This window comes from Peromyscus maniculatus, chromosome 7, assembly GCF_049852395.1.
Source record: "Peromyscus maniculatus bairdii isolate BWxNUB_F1_BW_parent chromosome 7, HU_Pman_BW_mat_3.1, whole genome shotgun sequence".
Classification (NCBI taxonomy): Eukaryota; Metazoa; Chordata; class Mammalia; order Rodentia; family Cricetidae; genus Peromyscus; species Peromyscus maniculatus.
Window position 1 is genome coordinate 36,022,698 of NC_134858.1, and position 27,266 is coordinate 36,049,963.

Below are 27,266 nucleotides of genomic sequence, written 5' to 3' on the forward strand. Positions count from 1 at the left end.
TCTGACTTAATGATTTTTTTTTTAAAAAAAAAAAAGGTTCCTGACTGCTATTTGGGGAATAAACACAGAGAACAATACATGAAGCAGTGATTTGGTTTTGAAGGCTTTACAGCAATGTAAGCAAGATACAATGAACTATTAAATAGAAGTTTTATTATTAAATAAGTGACTTTAAGTTAATCATGTGCATGTTCCAAATGGTTCAGGGCATATATATTTGACTTTAGGGTTTTAAAACTTTTGTTTAACATAGGAAAGATTATGTAACTCTGTGGACTGATGATGACTTAGAGGAAAATATAGTTTAATGCAGATGATATTTAGCATCCTTGATTTTCATTCTTCTATTGTACAAAGAGAGAATGATCCTAAAGAAATGGGGAAAGGACATAAGAAGTCAATTCATATAAAAACATTTTGTAAGTTTATAGACTTATGAAAAAATATGCACACTTAGTAACAGATGGGGGAATTTGATGTAAAGGAATAACAATATGTCACTTACTAGATTGTCACACTTTTAAAGAATGTTTCCTTTTATTTTGTCAGATTATAGTATAATCACACTATTTCTCTCATCTCTTTCCTCCCCTATCCCTGTCATATACCCTTGCTTGTTCTCTTCAATATTTATTAACTCTTTTTCTCATTAACTGTTGTTACATACATATATCAATACATACACACACATATATATGTATATATTCTTAAATACATATGTACAATCTGCTTAGTATGTATAATATTGCTTGAATGTATGTTTTCAGGGTTGAACATTTTGTAGTGGATAACCAATTGGTTTACTCTTCCCTGGGAAAGACTATTTCTTCTGCTCTCAGCATTCTTTTGTTCCTGTAGTTCTTTGTGTAGGATTGAGGTTTGTATGTAAAAGTTCAAAGAGAATGAATAATAATTTCATATGTTGCCTTTGGTGATGTGATTGTTGCATTTACAAAAGTGCTTTAATATTAAACTGAGAGATTCTGGAACTTGATTACACTAAAATACAGGTATAGGCATATTGATGTCTCTAGGAAAATCTGAGGGCAAATTTTTTATGATAAAAGGGAAAATAGAGTTTCTATTTTGACATAGATTAGTTGGTTAAGTTATGATGTTGGCAACACTTTGATTAAGTTGTCTTAGATCATAAAACTAAAAGATCAATTGTATACTTTGTAAATTAAGTGCAGAATCCAGTAAAAAAAATATTTGGTTGTATGAGTAAACAGGAAAATACAGAATGTATGTGCTAAGACATAAACAGTAATAACTGGGGGGAGATGAGTATGAAGGGAGCTGGCAAAGCAAAATATTAAGACAAAATTAAAGTACTTGTCATAGAATATCATGGATCATGTAATCATACATGATTCAACATGCTATTATATGTAGAAGGATGCTCATGAGCCTCTAATATTTTGGTAGTCAAAGGTTTGCATTTGTAGTTATAAATCAATGAAATCAAATAAATCAAAGAAACACAATGGGAAATATGAGAGAATTGCAAAGTTTTCTACTTCATCTGCCCTGGGGAATGTAAATCCCAGGAGTAAAATTTTAGTTGAATATTATCTCCAAGGACACTGGGGTGAAATCATCTTCAGTGCTGTATAAATAATTCCTTACACCTGTCCTTCCTAAAGCATTTTAATTAAGGAAGAGGATCCTGGAGAGGTCTCTATACTAAGTACCAAAGATAATGCACTCAGATAAAATGATTTATATAATGATACATGGTACTATGTTGAGACAAGAAATGAGAGATCTTTAAATTTCTGTTTTCTAATGTAGAAAATAGTTGGGCAGAATGATAGCAAAAAATGATGGTCTTTAACTCTCAGATGAAGTCAGACACTGAGATTCACAAATGCTCAGAGCCTTTCTGTATAAAAGGGGAGGGGCATTAATTCAAAACTGCCATTTCCTTCAGAGGCAGAGCTGTTTCTCTGAAGAGAGCGAAGGCAAAGGGCAGACTATAAGCAAAGCCCCAAGCCTTCTAGACAGAAGGGTAAGAATCATCATTATGCTTTCTTTTTCTTTCAAGTGCTTTGCTGCTTTGCTCAGCTTTGACTATGAAGTTAGAGGGTTGACAGGTTCTTGTAGGAGGAATGTAGAGCCAAAGTTGACCATTTCTCCAGGATGTTTTGAAATCAGAGAATTATCTGTGAAGGTGAGTCCAGGTTTCCTGACAACTTAATGCTTGCTATTGATGCTTAGGAAGTCAAGGAACCACTGTCAGTCTCTGCTCTAGCTTGGTCCTCAAGTTCTCCTTCCAGAATGACACACAATCTTAATTGACTCTGAATGCAGAGTACCTGGCATGTCGTGAGTGAAGGTTGACAAGCATAGACTAGAATGCTAGAGGCAAATAGAAGCAGAGGAAGTGTGTATTCTTGGCACATTTCTCACATGTGTTTACACTAGGCTTAACCTTCCACATGTGTCTCCCTCATATCAGCAGCAACAAAGCCATAAAATAGGCAAGTTTCTGTGGAGACTTTCTGGGCTCCTGGATGCAAAATGACTGTGTACAGCATTCTGTCATAATTCTGAACATGACTCTTCTGTCTTTCAGATCCTGATAGAGGAAAATGGACAATAAGAATATTTCCTTCATTACTGAGTTTATCCTGGCGGGTTTAACAAAATATTCAGAGACTCAGTTCCCCTTCTTCTTCCTCTTCCTAGGTATCTATGTTGTCACTGTGGCAGGCAACCTGGGCTTGCTCACTCTAATTGGACTGAATTCTCCCCTTCACACTCCTATGTATTACTTCCTCTTTAATTTGTCTTTCATTGATCTCTGTTACTCTACCGTTATCACCCCCAAACTGTTGATAAACTTTGTTTCAGACATGAACACAATTTCCTATGAAGGATGCATGACTCAGCTCTTTTTCTACTGCTTCTTTGTCAGTGCAGAGTGCTATGTGTTGACAGTGATGGCGTATGATCGCTACGTGGCCATCTGTAAGCCCCTGCTGTACACAGTTACCATGTCCCCTCAGGTCTGCTCTCTGCTGGCTCTCATTGTATATGTGGGAGCATTTATTGGTGCATGGGCTCACACAGGGTGCATGCTGAGATTGACCTTCTGTAAGGACAACATCATCAATCACTACATGTGTGACATCCTTCCACTGCTAGAGCTTTCCTGCACCAACACTTACATCAATGAGCTGGTAGTATTCATTGTTGTAGGTTTTGATGTAGGTGTGCCCAGCATCACCATCATTGTTTCCTACACATTCATTCTTTCTAACATACTTCAGATTCATTCCACTGAAGGAAGATCCAAGGCCTTCAGCACTTGTAGCTCACATATAATTGTGGTATCTGTTTTCTTTGGATCAGGGGCATTCATGTACCTCCATCCTTCCTCCATCTTGTCCATGGATCAAGGGAAAGTGTCCACTGTATTCTATACCATTGTGGTGCCCATGCTCAATCCTTTGATCTACAGCTTCAGGAACAAGGAGGTCAAGGTTGCCCTGAGAAAAACCTTGAGTAAGAAAATATTCTCCTGAGTTGACAGTAGTATTAGTTATTAAAGAAAACACTGGCTTCTCTTAAAATATGGAAAGAAACAGCAGTGGGCTTGGAGTTGACCTGGTCTGAAACTTTGGAAATGTAAGGATATCCTATCATCTGACAAAGTTATTAGAAAAATAAGTTAATACTAGGTCATATTGGTTGTGGGACTTATTTCTCCTTTCTCTTTTCCTTTTTCTTCTTTTTATACTCATGGTAATCCTCCTACCTCAGCCTCTTGAAAGAAGGGATTATACTCATGATACACCATGCCTGGTGATTTTTCTTTTATTATATCTTATGTTCTCAGTGTTTCCTACATACATTTTCTGGACGTTTACGTATCTTTTAAAGCATTATTACCAGTTAATTATAGTTTAAAATATTATTACCATGTAGAGAATCCCTTGTGAGACAAATAATTTTATATATACTGCATACATATAAGTTTCATTGCTGCAAAGCTGAATTCTTTCTAGGTATCTGAACTCAACACATGAAAAATAATATTTAAAATATGTATTATTTTGTAAACATTTACTATTATTATTTTCATGTTGGCAAAACATTTTATATACCATAGTATATATTCATAGTACATAAAATGATATTTTGAAATACATATTCAGTGTAGGGTAGCCAAATAAAATTAATGATGATAATAATGACTTCATGTAATTAATCTTTTTTGTTTATAATATATGAAATATCTGAATAGATTTTTCAGGTATGTAATACATTAAAATGTTTTTGTTTAATAAGCTATAATCATGCATTTTCTGTTTCTCCAATTCTCCTAGATCCTTCCCACCTCCCTACCCTCCCACCTTTTTGTTATTTATTTCTCTGTCTCAAAAAAAATCAAAGCAAAGAAAAAAATCAAACAAGACCAAAAAATGCCACAACAAACATGTAGTGCATTTGGTGCTGATCAAGTCTTTCTGGGCCTGGGCCTGTCTTGGAGTGTCATTAACTGTACTTACCTTCTTGGGTAACTTGTCTTTAACTATTTTTCTGTTCTGTAACTGAACGTTGTGTCTTTTGATCCACACTTCCCCCATTCCTACCTATCTTGATCCTTTAGGAACCACTATTGTATTCCATATGATTTCCATGTTTTCAGAATTCACATATAATTGTTATCTTAGGCTGTTTGGCTTTCTGGAATTACCATTTTCTTTCAGTATAATTTCCTCTAGGTTCATCCATATTGTGTAATTTTAGGCTAACTAACTTCAATTTTGTGGTCATACCATGTAAGTTTTGTAATCCTTCATCTTTTGTTAATAAATCAAAGTTGATGGCACTTGTTGATTGAGGTGAATAATTCTATACATATCATGGGGAGTGCAGTGTCTTTTTAACAGAAAGATTTCCCTTCCTTTGTGTATATACTTAGCAGATGCACACAGTTAGTTCACATAGTAGTTTCATTAATGTTCTTTTTATTGAAATTTTCTTTATATAATATGATCTGATCATGTTTTTCCAGTCTTCCAACTCATTCTGGATTATCCCACCTCCCCACCTCCCCACTCCATACCCTCTCTCTCTCTCTAAAGAAATCAAACAAATATGTACTGCATAATGTCTCTATATACTTAGAATCCCACAACATATAAGGATTCCTTTTCTCTGATATCCTCTCAAACACTTGCTTTATTTCCCTTGTGAGTAATAGTTAATCTAACAGTTATAATGTGGCATGTAATATTGGTTTTACATTGATCTGTTTTATGATTCATGGTGCTGTATTTTTCTCACATGCCTGTGACCACTTAAGTTTTTAACCAAGTTTGAATACCGATCCTTCATCGTGTGTATTGTTTGTGTATATTTTCTTAATTTCTGCAAGCTATCTTGTCATCTTGCTGAATTTTCCTTTTCTGGGAAGAGCTTTTACATTTGATGTGATTGCATAGGCTACACCATTGCTTTTGTTGCCGATGCAATTAAGATCATATTTCTAAAAGTTCAGAAAAATACACACACACACACACAGAGAGAGAGAGAGAGAGAGAGAGAGAGAGAGAGAGAGAGAGAGAGCCTAGAGCTCCTAGTGTTTTTCTAAAACCTAACAATGAATTTCTACTGTATCTCCAAGAGAAAAAGATACAGAATTTTCCTGGTAAAATAAAAAGACTATAAAGGCAATATAGTATACAACAAATGCATATATTTATACAAACTGTCATAACCTACTCAGCATTTCCACAAACATAATGCTTTGGCATCTAATATTTACAACTGATGGGATTTGCAGAACTGACATAAACCTCCATCATGTTATACCCGCTGTATTTCTGTGGTAGGACACTACTACATTCAGGACAGCATTAGTCTCTGATATACATTAAGCATAGTTTAAAATCATGTCTCAGTTTTTTAGTCAATGACAACATTAAGAAGAAAAGGTTAAAGAATATTTTTAAATGTAGAACATAGTTTAAAAAATTCAATAAGTATAGAGTGGTTGGCTTTTGCTTTTCAGTAGATAATTAATTACCCTCGCATCATTTCCAACATGAAACACAGATTCATTTTTGTTTTCTAAATACACAGTCTACAAGGATCACATAAGTGTGATTTAAAGACAACCAATAATTACAACATTTAATGTAAACCAAATGACATCTTGAATACTTTATTAAAACTGAAATACTATTTTATATACAAAATAGGTCAAGACACCAGGGAGGAATGTAAGAGCAGAATTTGCTATAATTGCCGATACTCTGAAGATCCTAAACCCCTTCAGATGTGGGGACTTGGTTAGTCTTTTTTTTTTCTCAATGATTTTATTACATTATTTATGATACAAAGCTTTGTAACAAAGCAGCTATATTCCCTAATGAAAATATTAACTTATCCTTAGGTTCTTATATCTGTGAGCCTTTTACACTCTTTAATGTATTGATAAAGAACGTATCAGACCTACAACTATAAACAGACACTGAAACATTGCCCACCATGAAAATACTCTTGAAGATGGAAAGGCATTCTCCACCTCCTGGACTTTTGCTGAAGTACACAGTCGAGGTCTATTGTGTGATATGTTGTTATGACAAATATAGCTTGCTTGGAGTCAAAGGGCAGAGCTAGACACAAGCTGACTAAAATTAACTATAGAGGTTTGGAGGACTGTAGACAGATAGGAGACAGGAAGTAGTAAGGTGGGACTGAGAGAGAATCTCGGCCCTTTTGGAGGAAGGAACAGAAGGGGTAGGAAGTCACCACCTTTAATAGCTATCATTTATTTATGGGAAGTATATTCAAAATCCTTCCTCCAAGAAATTTTGAAAATTATAAAATTAAACTAAAACAAAAATGAATAGAATCAGTAACTAGAAAATACAGTAGTTTTCACATCATTTGAACTTTAGAATTGGAAGTTTTTGATTCTAACTGGATTGCTTGAAGAAGAAATCCCTTGAGAGGTTTGAGGGATAAACTAAATTATCTCCATATTTTGTGTTATTTATATATGAATTCTCAAAAGCCCGAAAAGGAAACACGGATTTTTAATAAGCCCATGAAGAATTCATCTCCTTCAGGACAAAAAGCAAGCTTACCTGGTGGGACTTCTCTTGTCTTCATATTGAGGAATTATGGGTTTCCTTCTGTTCAGTAGTGTAGGGAATTAGCCTTGGGATTTGAAAGATACCCTGAAGCTCTGGAGGACTTCTAATCTACAGTTACACATTTGCGCATTGAGTATTAGAGAACATGCCACTTTTTCTTGTCTTTTCATATTATGCTTTTAAGCTGTCAGTACCTAGTGTAAATTTTCTAATTAAAATTAATCACCTTTTCCTTCTTATTTAGTAAGTCCAAACTCAAAAAAATATATATATAGTCTGGCAACAAACTAAAGATTCTTAAATTTTATGAGTATGATGGTGTAGCCTAAATATTTTTGAAAGAATAGCTTGGTTCAAAAGGCAACAACAACAAATAATCAATCCATCATTTTATCTATAAAAAGCATTTTAAAGCAAATTATCTCAATAAATCAGGATTCTGAAGTATACTCATTTAGTTTGTCAAGAAAGAATTACTCAAGACTCCTCAATATATATTCATATATTACACAATCTCAGTTTTTAAAACATTATGATGAATAAGCTAGTACCTTTTTTGGCCTTCAAGTTTACCTGCTGGTAATTATTGGTCAAACTTTTCAAAGGTCTGCCTAGTAAATTATTTTTAATTCTGCTGTGCCTAGGAAACATATATGTTTTAAGATTCATTTTTTTCAATTTTTTATTATGGAAACAGACATACCCAATACTTGTTTTGAAATTCCACATATTAAACAGCTAATTCATGTCAATCTTCTACTGTAGTTAGAAATAACATCTTATGAGTACATATTGTACTTATCCTGATGACTTATTACAGACAGTACTATTTGTTGTTTCTCTTAATAGTCTTTGTCCATGCCTTAAATCTTGTATCAAGTACATGGTTTCTCAAATAGACCTTAAACCTCTCCAATGGGTAAGGTTTTGTATGAAGAAGAGAAATGGGACTTCCAAAAGTAACCAGGAAGTTAAAGTGGGCATTTTATTCTCTTACAAAATAGGTCCGATCTCAATTTCTGCTGGCCATTCATTTGTCCTTTTTATATCCCCTGAAATGACCTTATTTGCCTCACCTACCTTTAAGGATAACTTAAGTGGGGCAGTGGTGGCACATGCCTTTAAGCCCAGCACTTGGGAGGCAGAGCCAGGTGAATCTCTGTGAGTTCGAGGCCAGCCTGGTCTACAGAGTGAGATCTAGGACAGGCACCAAAACTACGTGGAGAAACTCTGTCTCGAAAAACAAAACAAAACAAACAAACAAACAAACAAAAAAGATTAACTTCTATTATAGTAAATATCGCTGATCACATTGGTACACGTGGCTACTTCCAACACTTAGAAGCTTGAAGCATTAGTCGAGGGCAATTTGGGCTATGGGGATCTCATCTCAAAGCAAACTGTTCATTCTTTTTTTTGCTGGTACTGTACTTTCCCATATCCACAAACAATTTCACTACAATCATCACCATCGTATTCTTTTAGTAAGCTTCCCAGGTTTGAAAAATGCTACCTAAGATTCTTTGAACAATGGCATGTTTCCATTTATTAAGGAGCTTTTAGTATAGAAATAAAAATCATTAGAAGATGTCCCCAGAAAATTCAATGCATTGTGGTAAGTTCTACAAGCAGTGAGAAGCATGGAGGTACAGGGAGAAGGATCCAAGTATATTAATGGGAAACATAGGAGGCTTCTTGAAGAAGATAATAGATAATATGCAGATACCTGCATGAAGCAAAGGCTTATCTAATTATGAAGAAAAGTCATAAAGATGGTTGGATAGGAAGGGTAGAACTCTGTACCTGCATCTTCATGTGTCTGTCTATGCATGAAAAGTGACAAATGACTTAAGTTTATCTATTTTCCATTAATGGGAGCAAATTCATTAACTTAACCTCATAGAGTAGTTCCTGTGGGTATCTTAACATTTTTGTCAATGCCATGTCATTTTTCCTATGTTTGAAGGTCCCCAAATATGTTTTTATTTTCTCTCATTCCTGTTTTCCATATGAACTTTTCTTTGATCCCCAAATCACATCATTGTTTCTGTTGACTCCTCATAGCACTCAGGCCCATATTTGAAAATGAGTATGAAAAAATCTCTGGGAAATTTTTCTAATAGTTTTGTGAATTTTCAGCTTTCTTTACATGTACTCTAGGACTTGGGTAAAATGGATTGGCTATCCCCTCGCCACCAGTACATTTTAAATTTGTGTGCTATACATCTTTATGCACATTAGAGATTATATTTTTATTATTTTTTCAAGTTGTATGTCTTCAAAATTAATGAAGTTTTTGTAAATTCTGTTGAGACTAAGATATGCAGTTTTGTATTCTTTTCAGTACACAGCTTGGCAATACAGCTAATAGGATTTGCATATTATCCTCTCCATTGGGTAAGTACATTAAAAACAACTTGTCTAAAAATCGTTAAATACAGCTATTATTATCCCACAACTCCACCCCTATAAATGCAACAAAAATAAAACAAAATCAAAAAGCATCTAAATCTAGAAAATATACCTATATTCTCTGTTAATGAAGGCACCCTTCATCATAGTCAAAATGTTGAAGTGACCAGATGTTTAATCATGAAAAACATGAACCAAGAATGGCATAGTCATTCAAGGAATATAATGAAGGCTTAAAAAGGAAGAAATTCTATTGGTAACACAGATGGTCCTATAAAATACCATGGTAAGTGAAAAAAATCATTTTCAGTATAAATACTGCATGGATTCTCTTCCAGAAGGCATTGAGGATAGCTGAACACAAGAAGTAGACAATAGAATAGTGGAAAACAGAGGACAAGCAAGGGGATGAATATAAAGTTAGTCAAAAGTCAATGGCTTCTAGTTGTCAACTGTGCAACATTGTACATTTAGTTGACAATATGGAAATATTCATTTCAAACTTTTACAAGAAGGTGTGTCTAATTCTACATATTCTTACAAAACACGTACAACTAAGCAAAACAAATCCAAAAAGTCATAGAAATTTTGGAAGATGATGAGTTATCACCTTAATTGTGGGGATGGCATAATATATACAGAAATCCCAGCTCACAAAATTATATACATAAACGTTATATAATTTTTGAATACCAATTATATTTCAAGAAATCTGGATAAATGAATATGTGTGTTAAATGTAAAGTTTCATCTAGAATTTTGCAAGTGGACATAAGTTATTCCTCCTTCTCTAAGCTAGGGAAAATTTATTTTAATTCCTACCATTTTATTAGGTTGATTCTAAAGCTATGGTGTCCATACGAGCCCTTGTGCTCACTAGAGAACAATGTAATGTTGATAAATTCAAGCAGAACCACTCTATAATTATAAAACTGACATCAGATATTACAGGGATCATGAGAACAAACCTGAAAAGTGTGTCTGTCTTTCTATAGTACGCCCATTGAGGCAATGTTATGGGTAATGCAATTTAGTACAACAGCATATTATTAAGATTCCTTTTACTGGGTGTTTTATAACTGCTCACTATTACTCCAATAGTTATTCAAGCTATTTCTGTATTGTTGAGCACTGCTTTGTAGAACACTGAAAAGGGGAAAACAGCCTTTCTGTATGCCTTTGTCACCCTACTGAGCTTCATTCCCTGTATGCCCCTGCCAACTATCCCAAACTTCACTCCTAGTGAGAAAACAACTGCAGGTGCTTTTAATGTTATGGTAATTCATTGAGATTTATATGAGTTTTATTTTATACTGTTAACCAGAAAGATTCACATATCTGCAAAGTACTGCATTGTTTTTGTTTTTGTTTTTTTCTAAGAACATTTAGACATTCGAAAAGAATTGTGTGATTGTTATTTAGGTTCAGTAAGAGGAATTTTTAATTAAGTTTGACTTCTCAAGTGGAAATATTGAGGCTACAGCTAATCAAAGCATTCTCGAGGGGCAGACATTTCATCCCAGTGCAATCAGTGAAGATATGAGATGTGCTGTGCTAAACAGCCCATGAACAGAATGGGGCTGATCTGCATATGGGGCATGCTTAGGGAATCTTGATTCTGTATATCTAGCTTCACAGTTTTCTACTTTAATATAAAATACAGCACATGATAATTTAGCAAGTGACTGGCCCTGAGGCCACTTGACTTCTAAGGCAAGGCCTAAGAGTATCTAGAGAGGTAACTGCAGATAACTCCCCCTGCATGCAAATTAGAGTATGAAGTAATGAGCATGGAGATGCATTCTGAGAGGAAGATGGTGTCTCTAAGGAGATTCTGGGCTCATTACTTTTCAGATGTAAACAGTTTATCAGTTTCCGGGGAAAATCTGTCTCAGGATATTGGTGTTGTCAAAACATGACAACATCATCTGTGTTGAATCCCTGGGTTGTTCGTGTGATCATAAATGGTCAACTTTCCTCTCTATGACTGCAGTGGGCTTCTTGCAGAAGGCCAGAAAAATGCACAATTTATTTTCTTCTCTGGAGGAGTCCCAGGACCACTCCTGGCTACAAGCTATATCCTGACACTGCCAGCATTACAGAATCCTGACAACTCTGTAGTAGCACTCTTTCCATCTCAAGTTTTGGAATTATTTTCATGAAAATCACTTGTTAATCAAATAAAATAAGGAGTAAAAGTGGGTTCTCAGAAACATTTCTGTGAGTATATTAATTTAACACCTTTAGAAATTTAACTGGTTAGTTTGCATTTCTTAAGTCTTTTTTAAACTTGTTTCATTTATTCTCTGGGACTTAAATGCAGTATATTTTTAGGATAGTGTTTCCCATTACCCAACTTTTCTCAGATCCTCTTCCCCTTTATATCCACCAAATATCATGTTCTCTGACTCTCTTTAAAATAAAGTAAGAGAGGAAAAAAGGCACTGAAATTCATGGAGTCTAGTTTGTCTTGGCTATCTGCTCTTGAGAATAAGGTCTGCCTTGGAGTGTGGTTGATATTTCCAGTTCCATTCATTTGAATAAAATGAATTATCCATTTCTCACCAGCACCTTTTTCAGGAATTGTTTTATGAATCCCAAGTTTGAGTGTTTGCTCATTGCAAGATCTGCTGAGATGGTGGCACACAGAAAATGATGCAGGAAGATTAGTTACCATTTAATAAGATGGATCCTCGGTATTTTTAAGTTTTCCTATGTAAGCAATCTACTTGATGGGATTCTAAATATTTTACCCTCAGCAAGGTACATGTTTGTGATAACACATTTTTCAGCCACTTTTGAAATGTGTACGGCTACCTCTGTAGAGAGGAAGGGAACTGTACCTACAAAGACACTAAGAGGTGAAATAGGATTCAGGCAGTCTTGGACAATTTCTTGCTGCAAAGAATTTCTTCAAACTAGATGATGTTGCAGCCCATCTAAGGGTCTGAGTGAGAACCCCAGAGTCCAGAAAATGGATGGGAAATATCTTAGGCAAGTTCAATTTTTCTGTTAATTGGCTCTCTCTTTACCTCTGTAGATGAAGATCTACAGAAGAATGACAGATGGAAATTACTCCCTGGTGACAGAATTTATCCTGGAGGGCTTAACTAACCAGCCAGAACTGCAAATGCCTCTGTTTTTCCTGTTTCTAGGAATCTATATGGTTACTATAGTGGCCAATCTGGGCTTGATTACACTGATTTCATTGAATTCACACCTTCACACACCCATGTATTATTTCCTCTTTAATTTGTCATTTGTAGATATTTGCTACTCTTCTGTCTTTACCCCAAAAATGCTAATGAATTTTGTGGTGGAGAAAAACACCATCTCCTACGCAGGCTGTTTGACCCAGCTCTACTTCTTTTGCTTCTTCGTCATCACAGAATGTTATATACTGACTGCCATGGCATATGACCGTTATGTTGCTATTTGCAAGCCGCTGCTGTATAATGTTATATTGTCCCCACGGATATGTGCTGTGTTCGTACTTGGTGCATATGTGATGGGATGCTGGGGTTCCCTGGCCCATACTCTTTGCATGGCAAGACTGACCTTCTGTGATGCAAACCTTGTCAATCATTATTTGTGTGATATCCTTCCAGTGCTCCAGCTTTCCTGCACCAGCACTTATGACAATGAGGTTGTGGTCTTTGTTCTGGTTGGCATGAACATTGTGGTGTCTACCAGTACCACTTTTATCTCCTATGGTTTCATCATTGCCAACATCCTCCGCATCAGCTCCACACAGGGCAGAGCTAAAGCCTTCAACACCTGCAGCTCCCACATAATGACTGTCTCACTATTTTTTGGAGCAGCAGCATTCATGTACATGCAACCATCAGATGTAGAATCTATGGATAAAGGAAAAGTGGCCTCAGTATTCTACACAAACGTTGGACCCATGCTGAACCCCCTGATCTACAGCTTAAGGAATAAGGATGTCAAGCTTGCTCTGAAGAAAACCCTGAAAAGAAAACTTTTTCTTAATTAGATATAGTGAAATGGTAGGAATTTTGATTATTTTGAGGTATTTATCATGACTAGATCCTAACATTAATCAAACACAACTCAGCATCTCTGTTAATTTAGAGCCATGTTTGCTTTACTCAACGCTTACCCATTTTCCTTGCCCCTTTTCTCAACTTTTACATAGATAATTATATAACTGAGACATTGAGAACCAATTAAAACATATTACTTTAAAATTATTTTATATGGAAATATGTTTATTTGCTTGTACAAATACAATTGATTTGATAAGCAATTAATCGAATGACATTGCACATCGTTGCCTTACAACGTGAGGTAGGAGGTTGGTTATGTCTCTGCACCCTACTCAGCAGTGTGTGTCTTTGGTGTCGGTAGAATTCATATGACACAGACACAGACGCAGATGTTCTCATAAAGACAAACCTAATGAACAAAATTGGTGAGCATTTTCGAAAAATATGTTTCAATTATTCTTTTATGTTTTTAGCAGAAGCTGCAAAATCTGCACCAATTTCCACTACCTCAAGAGATCGTTAATGACAAACATAAATGTTAGCCAGTGTAAACATGTGCTCAAGGTGAATACCACAGGGAACATTGCCTTCCGACATTTGATCTCAAACAGTCTCTGAAACATCAAGATTTTTTTCCTTACTGTTCTTTACATTTTTTTGTTATAGTTATCAGTTGATGTAGTTGGCATTAATTAAAAATTATTTCTGTTTCCACTACTAGATCATGAGTCTCTTTGTTCTGAACTTGGTAACATAAGATAAACTGCATGGCATAGTACTCATTTTCTGTTTGTTTTGCTTTTGTAAGAGGCATTATTGTCAAGAATGAAAATTTACTTACTGTAAATGGTATAAATGTTTATAAAATTTCTGCTATGTCTATTCTTATGTATGGTCTTAATGAGTACCTTAATTAAAAATTTTCAGAAATTGTAAATCATGAGTAGATACGTTATTTTATGGATTTATGACAAAAAACCTTTAGAAATCATTTTCAAATTGCTACTGTGGCATATCAGCACATGTAAAATATGAGAATGTTTAACTTACAAAAACAGACAATTCTATTTTGATCTATATGGTAGAAAAATGCCTTTTTTCCCTTAGGGGTTGGTTTGAAATTAAAAGTAGGTTTGTTTTTTTTTTTGTAAATATAGGAATGTGATCCTATGATTAGTTTGTTTTATCAAAAGAAGATATGCAATGTAATGCTGAGTAAAGATATTTCCTTCAAGTAAATGATACTGAAGGAGTATGCTTTATTATACTCATAGTGAGTTTCAATGGAAATCTTTGTGGCATGAAGAAATAATTTGTAAGTCTAAACTATGTTATCATTCACCAAGTAGGAAAAACACATCCAAAGTAATAACACTTCTGCTTTCTTATTTGAGAATGTAACATTTCATTTTATTTTACTAATTTAAAGTCTTGCACTTGTTTAAAACAAACAAATTAATAATATTTGTGTGGAGACTAATAACTGACAGAATAAAATAACATGGAAAACATTTTCAACTTTGGTCAGTGTGAAAGCACATTGAGAGCAATGCCAGTAGGATCTGGTGTCTTTCAAAACTCTCACATTTTTTTCATGGTGGGGCACCCCCTTGGAGGGCCCGAAGAATACGTGTTCTGAGCCTCCCACACCTCTCCGATGTGTCTTTGTCCTGTCATTCATTTTTGTGCAACTCAATTGTTTCTGCACGCTACATAACACAGGTTGCATGAAAAATTCCAAAGTTCTCTCTAAGAAGCCTTAGCATAAATCCAAATCCAGAGCTTTGCCTCAGAAATATAGAAATCATTTTTAAAACCAGAAAATTATTTTCCACCTGTGGTAAAAAGTATATGCAATAAGGGAAGATATCAGGGCACCAAGGGTCTTTGTTAATAGATTATGGATTTACAAAGGATATTTGAGCATCAAATGAATCAAATCCAACCCTGGTCTTCGCCTTACCTTCACTGTGCGAACAGTTGGCCATTCTCTAGTTTATACCACAATAGGCACAATGTTTACTTTTTGTAGAATTTACTCTGTTAAAGCACACTTATATCTAGCACTAGGAAGAGGTGAGAATGGGTCATGAGATCGGTAACTATTACCCATGTAATTGGAAGATTGAGAAAGTCTTTTGAAGATAGGTTAGTATCATTACCACCGAATTTGTTTTGAAAGGTGCTATTTTGTGTTTAATGTATCTTATGACTCACATTTCATATCTGAGGAAAAAATAATTCATAATGTTCTTGAATGCCTGCTACACTCTGAAAAATGTTTAAAATCATCATGATTATAAAAAAGATACTTAGACAATAAAAATACCAAGGTACTATATAAAGGTGACATATGTTGATATTAGAACTAAATGGAAAGTTGTAAGAAATGTGTAATCATTGAAATTCAAAGGCAGATAGGAAAATTTAACATGGATCTAAGGAGCATATAGTGGCCAGAGAATGAAATCAGACAGAGTATCGAAAATAACAAAATGACAGTAGGGTGTGTGTGTGTGTGTGTGTGTGTGTGTGTGTGTGTGTGTGTGTGTGTCTGTGCCTGCATGAAAGTGTGTGTCTGTGTGTCTGTGTTTGTGCCTGCATGAATGTATGAGAGAGAGAGAGAGAGAGAGAGAGAGAGAGAGAGAGAGAGAGAGAGAGAGAGAGAGAGAGAGAGAGAGACAGACAGAGCGACAGAGAGAGAGGGAGAGAGAGAGATCTGAAAACTCCATACAGAGAAAATTGGCAAGTCATGATCTGTAATGATGAAGAGTCGTTCCAAACATTAAAAAAAGACATAGATCTTACACATGTTAAAAATAAACCTCAATTATATGAGGCTATATAGATATCATAAAAATTATAATGTTTAGAAAGAAAACACCATCTCATTCATACATGGATGTTCTGTATGATTACATTTACTGACCTGCTACACTCTTGTTTGCCCCTCTTGCTCCAAAGGATCATTTTCCCTTCCCAGTTAGTCTCCCTTCTTCTTCCTTCTACTTTCATTTCTTTCTTTGGTTATTTGTTTTATTGATATAATGAACTTAATTAGGTTGTTCACAGGAGTATCAACCTAGAATCCTGCACACAGGTAAGCTGACACTCATTAATAATCATGAAATATAGACATTCTAATACATAAACTAGGGCATTTATTCACTAACAAGGCCTTCTTGCTGAAACAGTGAACAGATAAGCACACTTTACAAGTAGGAGCTAGGAATGAAAGGAAGGTAAAATGACAAAACTTGGGATGAACTTGATGAACATGTAGGTCAGTTTCAAGAGGCATTTTCCCAAGAAAATAACAGAAACACCAAGCATATTTCACAACAATGTGACATTCATTTTCAGAAAGCAAGAACACACAAAAGGAGGTAGATTAGTGACATAGTAGTTTCTAACCCTTTAATTATTTGAGAGGAAGTTATGCATAGATTGCTTTTAGTATTGCTAATTCAAGAGCAGTTACAAAAATTCAGGGGAGCCCTCTGAAATGTGAGAATTTCAAATGTGAAATGAAAAAGGAGATACAAACAAGCCATATTTAATTTAATAAGAGGAACAAAAGTGAAAAAAGGTTGCTAAACAGAAAGTACCATAAAGAAAACACAATATTATTAGAACCTAAGATACATGAATAACAGTGACAAAATGAATGAAACAACTCTAAGAGTCACAAAACTAAAGCTTCACCATAAAACAGGAGTATACCAATATAAATAATGGGGGAAAAATACAGGACAAATAAATATTACAATAAAAGAGGAAAATTAGAATATATTTAGAACTAACTGGCATGGGAGACAAAACTGTTTGACACAGCTAAAGTAGTGCTTGGCGCATGTGGGGGTTTGAAAGGGAGTGTTAGGAGGTGTGTCCTTGTTGGAAGAAGTGTGTCACTATGGGGGCGGGCTTTGTGGTCTCTTTTTCTCAAGTTACCCTCAGTGTGACAGTCAATTGAGTTCCTGTTGCCTGCAAGATGTAGCAGTCTCAATTCCAGCCCCACCTCTGCCTGCATGCTACCATGCTCCTTGCCATAACGATAATTGACTGAACCTCTGAAACTGTAAATGAGCCCCCTTAATTTAAATGATTTCTATATAAGAGTTGCTGCGGTCACAGTGTGTTTTTACAGCAATAAGGAACCCTAACTAAGACAAGGTCACTATAGCCTTGAGTTAACTTCATAATTTAAGAAAAAATTCTGACTTTAATATGTTAATCATGGATTTTAAACATCAGTATAAAATCAAATAATCCTAAAATAATAATATAGTATTAATATTTTAATAATAATACTTTAATAACAATGTAATAGTAAATGTGCTATATAATTTAAAGGATAAATATTTAGGAGAAGCTGAGCCAAGTGGTACTCTCAGTTCCTGGAGAGGTGGAGGTAGAGGACAGCCAAGGATACAAAGTGAGTTTAAGGTCAACTTCAGCAATTTATTTACATCTTCAAAATAAAAAGTAAAAACAAACCTCAGTATGTATATAGTCAATGGCAGAACATATCTGATCTACATTCAATCCCCAGTGTGGTCAAGCAGATGTAAAATGGGTGTATGTATGTATGTATATGTGTGTGTGTGTATGTGTGTGTGTGTAAATAAATATACATGCATACATATATGTATATACATATATGAATAATAAAAAGTCAAACATAGGAAAAACAAAATAAAAAATTGATAATTAAAATAACTAATGAAAGAAAAAACAAAACCAAATTATTCAAGTAATAATTGAGCAGATTTTAATATACATTAAAATTGAAAAGGGAAACATATTCAGAATTAAAGATTTGCATCATATTTCTTTAGGATATTCTGAAATTGGAAAACATAGATGAGATGTAAAAGTTTTAATAAACCATTACTTATCAAACTATGATTTTAAATGATCTGAATAAACTTCTAATCAACAAAGAAATAGATGGTTTATAATCCCTAGATCTTAGCCTCATATGCTATGCATAGTCTTATATTGAACTTCTAAATAACTATAAAGTAATATTAGTTCATGTGTTTAAAAAATGTTGGCTATCTTGAATTTTTAAAATAAATTTACCAATATCATCAACTCAGAAATCATATATAAATACACAAGTAACATTAGGTGGACCAAGCAATTTCATGTATAAATTTAGGAATATATATATATTGTGTGTGTGTCTGTCTGTCTTTCTGTTTGTATATCTATTCAATAATTAAAGAAAAAGATGCCATGAATTAAAGAAAGAAGAAAATGGAAATACATGGTAAATTTTGGAGTGAGAAAAGGGAATGGGAAATGGTATAATAACATTTTAAATGAAAAAATAAAAATAAAAATACAAAACTGTTGAGAGGACAGTTGCACACTGGGAGTCACAGTGATTATGAAAGCATGTGCAAGACTTGTGCAAACCCAAGCCAGACCACATCCTAGCTTGGAGAGGGGAGCTAAACTCAAACTCCTACCCCTAGCCTTGGAACTATTGGCAATTGTTAGCTGCCAGGGAGGGAGAGACAGTTTTCTCTAAGAATGTAACACCTGGTATGAATAGCAGGCAACACACAAGAATATTTGTACATCACCAATTAATCTTGAAGCTAAAATAAATAAATAAATAAATAAATAAATAAATAAATAAATATAAATAAACCTGACACAAAGTTTTGTCAATAGGAAATGAGGACTCCAATTCGAAAGATTTTTTGGGGTGTGTGTTTATGACCAAAACAATCTCAAAGAACTAATTTTTTTTTAATTTAAGCTAAGTATGGTGGTATATGCCTTCTTTGGAGGATGGGCAAGGAATGTAAGTTTCAGGTGAGCTTGGATAAAATAAAATTCTGGCTCAGATTTTACTTTGTTTCAACCAAGTAAGAAAATATGAGAAAGGGACACTAGGAGCAAGATCTCACATATTTTCAGTAACCAATGCTTTAACACAACGTTAAGGATTATGTGGATCTAGGTCATAAAGCAGAAAGTTGGGATTTGAACAAGCAATTTAAACTACATGAAATTCCTGAGGCAAGTCTTGTCTCACAGGAAAGGATATTCTAATTGCATTTAGTCTTTAGGCAATAGTATTTGAGGCACTGTGTATCTTCACAGATGCTGTGATAGAAAAAAATATAGACCAGGGAATAGGAAAATCTATTATTTCCTGAGAGAGTAAATCCCTTTAAGACTGACTGAAATCTACTAGAGTAGAAAGCAGATAACAAAAAAAAGAATAAAATACAAATATTTTGTAAATTCTAGATTATTATATGAAGATAGCATGGGATATATTATTGAGTTTTGTTAATAGTGTTGAATCCTTGGGGTAGTGAAATGTTACTGAGATCATTAAAACCCTTGTTTGCTTTCTTTATTAATTGTGTTACACAGGGGCCAAATCTTCAGTGAGTCTGTGCACCTTTGGGAATGAATTACTGGTATATTTCTAAATCCAAGATCAACATTTTCAAACAATGTAAGTTCTCTGTGATTGAAGCAAACAAACATCCTAAGGTAAGTAGATTCAAATTTCTCAGAAGGTTCAAAAAGTCATGAATGATATCTGAGTGGTACCGTTCAAATAGTCTTAACAATAATTACTTCATCAATACTGTAGATTTATGCTGCTAATCATAACACTGTGCATTCTAAACTTTGAAAATTAATTTCAAACCTACATTGTCTCATTTAATTATCTAAAAGGAATTCCACACAATAAATTTACTACTGAGGTAACTAATATGTAGTTAATGACTAAAATGAAGTAACTCAAAAATTTGATGCCATATAGTATAGTTCCACGGTGATGTTAAAAATTTTAACACTATGTTACATCACTTCTGATGTAGCATTTGTTCATTAGGATATATTCACTTGTTTTTACATGATTTAAAATACCACAATTGCATAAGAAAAAAACTGCTCTAAAGACACAGTGTAGAAAAGTGAAATCAAGGATTTAATATATTCTCACTTGCTCATTGTCTGCCTGAATATACACTCTGCTAGTCATATGTTTAAAGATTAGGTATTTATAGAAATGGATTCCATATTTTATTTTAGACAGAGAAACAAAACATCAACTTTTGTTTTCATTTTAGTCACACACATATTTCCTACTCTCTCTTTCTCTATCATATAAATGTATAAATGTTGATTATTTCATGGATAACTTATTAGAACTCGTGAGCATCTGTAGTCTAACATATTGAATATCACTTACTTTTCTTGGATACTCATCATGTATATAAAGAATTGCAGCAGACAAGTGTTCTGTCTAATAGCATTTCATATTATTAAACTACAAAGACAGGAGAACTGTGGGTGCCCAAACAGGGGAGGAAAAAATAAGAGCCAAAAATCAATATCTCATTTTCTGCCTACAGAGAGCACATGCCCTATGCAAATGGAAGTTGCTCATTTTCATTTTCATTGTATATAATATTTTATTGCCAATCAAAGATTGCATATATAATATCTTATCTCTGCTCATCTGTGACTTCCACTATGGTTTATTTAGGTAGGAAGTTTAAATATTGTGTCAATCTCTCCTACCTCTTTGAGATGACAATGTCAAAACACATTCATATAAATTATATTTACATGAACTATTTGGAAATACCTCTGTGTACTCTAACAGGACCAAAATTTCTGATATCTAGATAAATTTGCAGGTTGAGGACTTACGATTTTACTGATTTTTCAATTGATTTAGTAGCCCCTTTGCATTGTTGTTTAGCTGCCCTTCTTACAATACTCAGGTGGGCTTAAGTACTTTCACATGTCTCCCTAAATCTTTCTAAGTTTGCTCTTTTATTTTGACCTCTTGCATTTGCAACAAAAGTATTTCCTAAGAAAGCAGAATGCTAAGAGTGAACAAGCTTGAATGCTTCAGAGAATGAATCTTAGTACATGGATGTTATGATCTCTATATTGGTTTTGTATAGATATTTTCTGATAATGTTTTCTAACCCTGAGTTTTTTAACTCACTAAATAAGCATCTCCAGATAAGGGAGATATTCCTGATCATCTTCTATTGAGCTCTGCCAAAACATGCAGTGATGGGTTTGTTTGCTCCATCAGATGCTCAATTGAAACCTCAAAATCATCTGTAGTTTATCTGGATGACTCTTCCTTACAAAAGGAAATCCAGCCAGTGATGTTTGCACCTAATCAAAACTGTGGTACCTATTAAGTGCCACAAACTGCTGTATGCTTCTTTCTGCTGTGCTGCATGGTGTAATGGCCTTTCAATTGGTATAGATTAAAAAACTCTCAATCTCATTCACATGGTTAACTGATCAAGTTCAGAGCATCCATCTGAAGATACTCCACTCTTAACAGGACTGAACACCTTAGTAACTCTGAAATTATCCTAAAAGTATGGTCCTTTTTGTTTTGTTTTCTGGGACAGGCTTTCGCTATGCAGCCCAGACTAGAGATTCATTTTTTTTTTCATGATTCAGATTCATTACTCTATTCTTGAAAATAATATCCTATTGTATCCTGTGCATTAATATCTCATCAAACCTTTTTCTAAAATACACAGATACAGTGAATACACTTAAGAAGTTGTAGAAGGCCTTTAAATATATTGAAACACATTTCTCTACTACTTGGATTTTAAGAATGTTTTTATACAAAATAAAAGTAGTTTATTTATTGTATGCATTAAATTTTTCTCAATTTACTCTTCTCGTTTTTTTTTAAAAAATGTGTTTTAAAACCACATCAATTTGTAGCACAAATCTTAAAAGGTCTTATTAATAAAAACAAACTTAGGGCCAGGTATTGGTGTGAACACAGAAAGATCAGAGGAATGGAACCAGTCACAGCTAACATCACCTTGCCAATTCCTCAGCTGATCGATCCTGTTTCCTCAAACTGGAAGCCTCTCAGTCTTCATCTGAATGGAACTCAGCTGAACTGCTGCTCAAAAGCATAAAAGTTAACAGACTCTAGTTCCTGGTTTTCATGCCTTATATACCTTTTCTGCTTCCTGCTATTACTTGCTAGGTTTAAACGTGTATGTAACCATGCCTGGCTGTTTCCAGTGTGGCTCTGAATTCACAGAGATCCAGATGGATCTCTGCCTGCAGAAGGCTAGGATTAAATGTGTGAGTGCCACCGTTTTCTGGCCTCTATGCCTATCTAGTGGCTGTACTGTTTTCTGACCCCAGATAAGTTTATTAAGGTGCACAATATATTGGGTGACACGATATCTCACCACATCAATTTCATGACATTTTCCTTTGTCGTAAAATTGGAAACTTTTATTTATAGTAATATTATTAGTATATATTACTAACATTACTATATTATATTACTTATTATAGTAATTTATGTGAATAGGTATTTTGTCTGCATGTATGTCAATACATGATATGCATGCCTGGTGCCTACAGAGGCTGGAAGAAAAAACTCTTGAACTGGAGCACAAATGGATGTAAGCTTGCGGGTTGGTACAAGGAAATGAACCCTGGTCCTTGTGAAGAAAAGTGAGCACTCTTAAATGTTGTGCCAACTCAACTGATTGCAGGAACAATTTCAATGCAAAATTACTCAATAAAAATTATCAACGTTAATTTTTAAGAAGCACATATTTCATTTATGTTTGACCTTTAGGAGATACTAAATAAAAAAGCATGGAAATCTGATCTAATGAATTTGAAAGAATTTCAGTGAGAAGTTGGCTTCAAATGGTGCAAGGAAAGAAAATACAAGGAGGAAACACTGATTTATTGGTGTTTCAGATATTACACCTGGAAGTCAGCTCTACTTGGCTCTCTCAAGGGCAGGACTGGCCTCAACTATACTTTATTGTAAAACAGTAGCAACATACTTTCCTTTCTTACAGCCATACCAAGGAGAATGAGTTAACCTTTTCCAGCTTTTGATTCTGAGAAGAGATGTGAAAGACTGAAAGTCTAGGGTGAATTGAGCAATTTTTATAATCATTGCTTTTAAACCCAGAACCTCTTCTATTGTATCTGTGTTCCCAGCTTTAGACACACCCTTTCTTTTGTTTAGTGACTGTGTTTATGTTATATCCATACAATCTTGTACCAATAATTAATGAAATGGGGGCTATGAATTTTAAATAGAACAAGGAGAAGTATATGGGTGGGCTTTCAAGAAGAAAATGGAAAAGGAAATTTTCTAAATATATTATAATTTCATAAAATAAAAAGTAATTTCTAAAATTGTTCTTTGAATTACAAAAAAGTATGGGGAAAATGAGGTTATCGGAGATGCAATCTATCAGTAAGAATCAGAAATTAATAGTTACAATCAACCTTTTCTCTCCCTTCTCCTTATAGATAATATTTTATAAGTACTGGCTACAATGAATGACTCTTCAGTGACTGACTTCATCCTTGAAGGGCTAACAAAACGTCCAGAGCTTCAGGTCCCTCTGTTCCTCCTGTTTCTTGTAATATATGTGATCACAGTGGTGGGAAATTTGGGCATGATCATTCTAATCACCATCAGTTCTCAACTTCACTCTCCAATGTATTATTTTCTTAGTCATTTATCCTTCATTGACCTCTGCTACTCCTCTGTCATTACACCTAAGATGTTGGTGAACTTTGTGTCTGAGAAGAACATCATATCCTTTTTGGAGTGCATGACTCAGCTTTACTTCTTCCTCCTTTTAGCCATTGCAGAAGGCTACCTCCTGACAGCCATGGCCTATGACCGCTATGTTGCCATCTGTAGCCCACTGCTTTACAACATTGTCATGTCCCAAAGGGTCTGTTCCATAATGATGACAGTGGTGTACTCACTGGGTTTCTTTGGGGCTACTGTCCATACCACACGCATGACAATGTTGTCCTTTTGTGGGTCTCATCTTGTCAGTCATTATTTTTGTGACATCTTGCCCTTGTTGTCTCTGTCTTGTTCCAGTACCCATATCAATGAGATACTGCTATTTATTATTGGTGGAATTAATACCCTAGCTCCTACACTGGCTGTCATCATCTCTTATGCTTTCATCCTAAATAGTATTCTTCGCATCCGCTCCACTGAAGGACGTTCCAAAGCCTTTGGTACCTGTAGCTCCCATATTATGGCTGTGGGGATCTTCTTTGGGTCTATAACATTCATGTATTTCAAGCCACCTTCCAGTAATAATATGGAAGAGGAGAAAGTGTCTTCTGTGTTCTATACCACAGTGATCCCAATGCTGAATCCCCTAATATACAGCCTGCGGAACAAGGATGTAAAGAATGCATTGAAAAAGATGGTTGGGGGAAGGCAGTCATCCTAAAATTGAGAGATGAAAACAATGAAAGATGAGATATCCTTGGCATTTCTTTGTATATTTTTCTTTCCTCCAGAGAAAATAGTCATCATTATTTGAGAAACGATTATTTCATGTTTGAGAGTATGAGACAAATTTGTGCATTATCAAGTAATATAATTTACTAATGGATAGTGTAATCTTTGTAAATGTTGAAATGGAATAGAAATTGACGTAAGAGGAAGGGTTGGGACATTGTAATATTTTGATTATAATAAAAATAGTGCTCTCACTGGCTGGAAAGTAAAGATATCATTGCTATATTTGAAGAAATGTCTTTCTGAGTGTTGGGCAAATGAACCAATTCATATACTTTCTTGTAGAGGCTTGAGTGATGCAAACACACAGCAAGGCATCCCAGCATCTTCTAGAAGCCCAGAGCTATTTGTATATCTCTTACCTTGTTACCTGTTTGAAGAGTGAAGGGCAGTATAAGCACCAGTTTGGATCAGTTAATTTTAATTTTAAACATGTCTCTAGAACTGTAACTTAAGAATTTCATGTAAATTTAAGCCACCACATATAAGGAAATCATTACAGGAACTGTAAAAATTCATTGCAGACTTTAGGGCAATGCTTTGTCATTTTGATATTACTTTCTTTCTTTTTTCTTTTCTTTTCTTTTTTTTTTTTTTTTTTTTTGGTTTTTTGAGACAGGGTTTGTTTTTGTAGCTTTGCGTCTTTCCTGGAACTTGCTTTGGAGACCAGGCTGGCCTTGAACTCACAGAGACCCGCCTGCCTCTGCCTTCCGAGTGCTGGGATTAAAGGCATACTCCACCACCCGGCTTGATATTACTTTCTTATGAAGAGTGGTTTCTGTCACATTTCACATCACAATATAAGCTTTGTGCAATCAAAAAGGGTTACAGTGATTGAAGAAATATCACAGAATGTACTAGATGATGACATAGAAGTGGGAATTGTGGGAAAAAGCCTTGGTGTCCTTAATATGAAAGCATGTTCTACACCTACACATATTTTTCTCTCTCTCTTTTTTTTTTTATTTTACAATACTATTCAGTTCTACATAATAGCCACAGATTCCCTTATTCTCGCCCTCCTGCCCCCTCCCCTTCCCCCCAGCACACCCTCCATTCCCACCTCCTCCAGATCAAGGTCTCCCCCGAGGACTGGGATCGACCTGATAGACTCAGTCCAGGCAGATCCATTCCCCTCCTCCCAGACTGAGCCAAGCGTCCCTGCATAAGTCCCAGGTTTCAAACAGCTAACTCATGCAATGAGCCCAGGACCCGGTACCACTGCCTAGATGCCTCCCAAATAGATCAAGCCAATCAACTGTCTCACCTATTCAGAGGGCCTGATCCAGTTGGGGGCCCCTCAGCCTTTGGTTCATAATTCATGTGTTTTCATTCGTTTGGTTATTTGTCCCTGTGCTTTATCCAACCTTGGTTTCAACAATTCTCGCTCATGTAAACCCTCCTCTTTCTCACTAATTAGACTCCCAGCGCTCTACCCGGGGCCTAGCTGTGGATATCTGCATCCAGATTCCTCAGTCTTTGGATGGGGTTTATGGCACAACTATTAGGGTGTTTGGCCATCCCATCACCAGAGTAGGTCAGTCCTGGCTGTCTCTCGACCATTGCCAGCAGTCTTTTGTGGGGGTATCTTTGTGGATTTCTGTTGGCCTCTTTAGCTCTTTGTTTCTTCCTTTTCTCATGCGGTCTTCAATTACCATGATCTCCTATTCCTTGTTCTCCCTCTCTTTTCTTGATCCAGCTAGGATCTCCCACTCTCTTTCCCTTGACCCTTGCCCTTCATTGCTCCCATTCATGTCCAGGCTGTGTGCATAGATCTCATCCATTTCTCCGTGTCTTTCTTGGGGTCCTGTTTTTCAGGTAGCCTCACTGGTGATATGAGTAGCAGTCCAGTCATCATTGTTCCACATCTAGCATCCTCCTATGAGTTAATACATACCATATTTGTCTTTCTGAGTCTGGGTTACCTCACTCAGGATGATTTTTTCCAGATCCATTCATTTGCCTGCAAACCTCATGATGTCATTGTTTTTCTCTAATGAGTGCATATGTGTTACAATTTATTTATCCATTCTTCAGTTGAAGGGCATCTAGGCTGTTTCCAGGTTTTGGCTATTACAAACAATGCTGATATGAACATAGCTGAGCAAGTGCTCTTGTGGTATGATTGAGCATTTCTTGGGTATATGCCCAGGAGTGGCATAGCTGGATCTTGGGGGAGATTGATTCCCAATTTTCTAAGAAAGCGCCATATTGTTTTCCAAAGTGGTTGTACAAGCTTGCATTCCCACCAGCAGTGGAGGAGAGTTCCCCTAGTTCCACATCCTCTCCAGCATAAAGTGTCTTCAGTGTTTTTGATCTTAGCCATTCTGACAGGCATAAGGTGGTATCTCAGAGTTGTTTGATTTGCATTTCCCT

At 35.3% G+C, this 27,266-nt stretch overlaps 3 protein-coding genes across 3 annotated transcripts; all 3 read left to right on the forward strand.

The window, feature by feature from the left end:
* Window positions 1–1,878: 1,878 nt before the first annotated feature.
* On the forward strand, window positions 1,879–4,838 carry LOC102912934 (olfactory receptor 8B8-like). The gene is made up of 2 exons (XM_076575575.1): window positions 1,879–2,173; window positions 2,579–4,838. The coding sequence occupies exon 2, from the start codon at window positions 2,595–2,597 to the stop codon at window positions 3,528–3,530; it is 936 nt and encodes a 311-aa protein (XP_076431690.1). The 5' UTR covers window positions 1,879–2,173; window positions 2,579–2,594; the 3' UTR covers window positions 3,531–4,838.
* A 7,729-nt stretch (window positions 4,839–12,567) lies between these two features.
* LOC102913247 (olfactory receptor 8B3-like) lies at window positions 12,568–15,397 on the forward strand. Its single transcript, XM_076577458.1, has 2 exons — window positions 12,568–13,519; window positions 15,324–15,397. Exons 1-2 carry the CDS (start codon window positions 12,568–12,570, stop codon window positions 15,395–15,397), a joined length of 1,026 nt encoding a protein of 341 aa, XP_076433573.1.
* An 8,483-nt stretch (window positions 15,398–23,880) lies between these two features.
* LOC102913555 (olfactory receptor 8D2-like) lies at window positions 23,881–24,819 on the forward strand. The gene has a single exon (XM_006992566.2). It carries the CDS (start codon window positions 23,893–23,895, stop codon window positions 24,817–24,819), a length of 927 nt encoding a protein of 308 aa, XP_006992628.1. The 5' UTR covers window positions 23,881–23,892.
* Window positions 24,820–27,266: the final 2,447 nt, after the last annotated feature.

Excerpts from the sequence above, each read along its gene's own strand:
- LOC102912934 (XM_076575575.1), top strand. The coding sequence starts at position 2,595 with ATGGACAATAAGAATATTTCCTTCATTACTGAGTTTATCCTGGCGGGT.
- LOC102913247 (XM_076577458.1), top strand. The coding sequence starts at position 12,568 with ATGAAGATCTACAGAAGAATGACAGATGGAAATTACTCCCTGGTGACA. Across the intron at positions 13,520-15,323 it reads GAAAAGAAAACTTTTTCTTA|GCCTCAGAAATATAGAAATC; the intron begins ATTAGATATAGT and ends ATCCAGAGCTTT.
- LOC102913555 (XM_006992566.2), top strand. The coding sequence starts at position 23,893 with ATGAATGACTCTTCAGTGACTGACTTCATCCTTGAAGGGCTAACAAAA.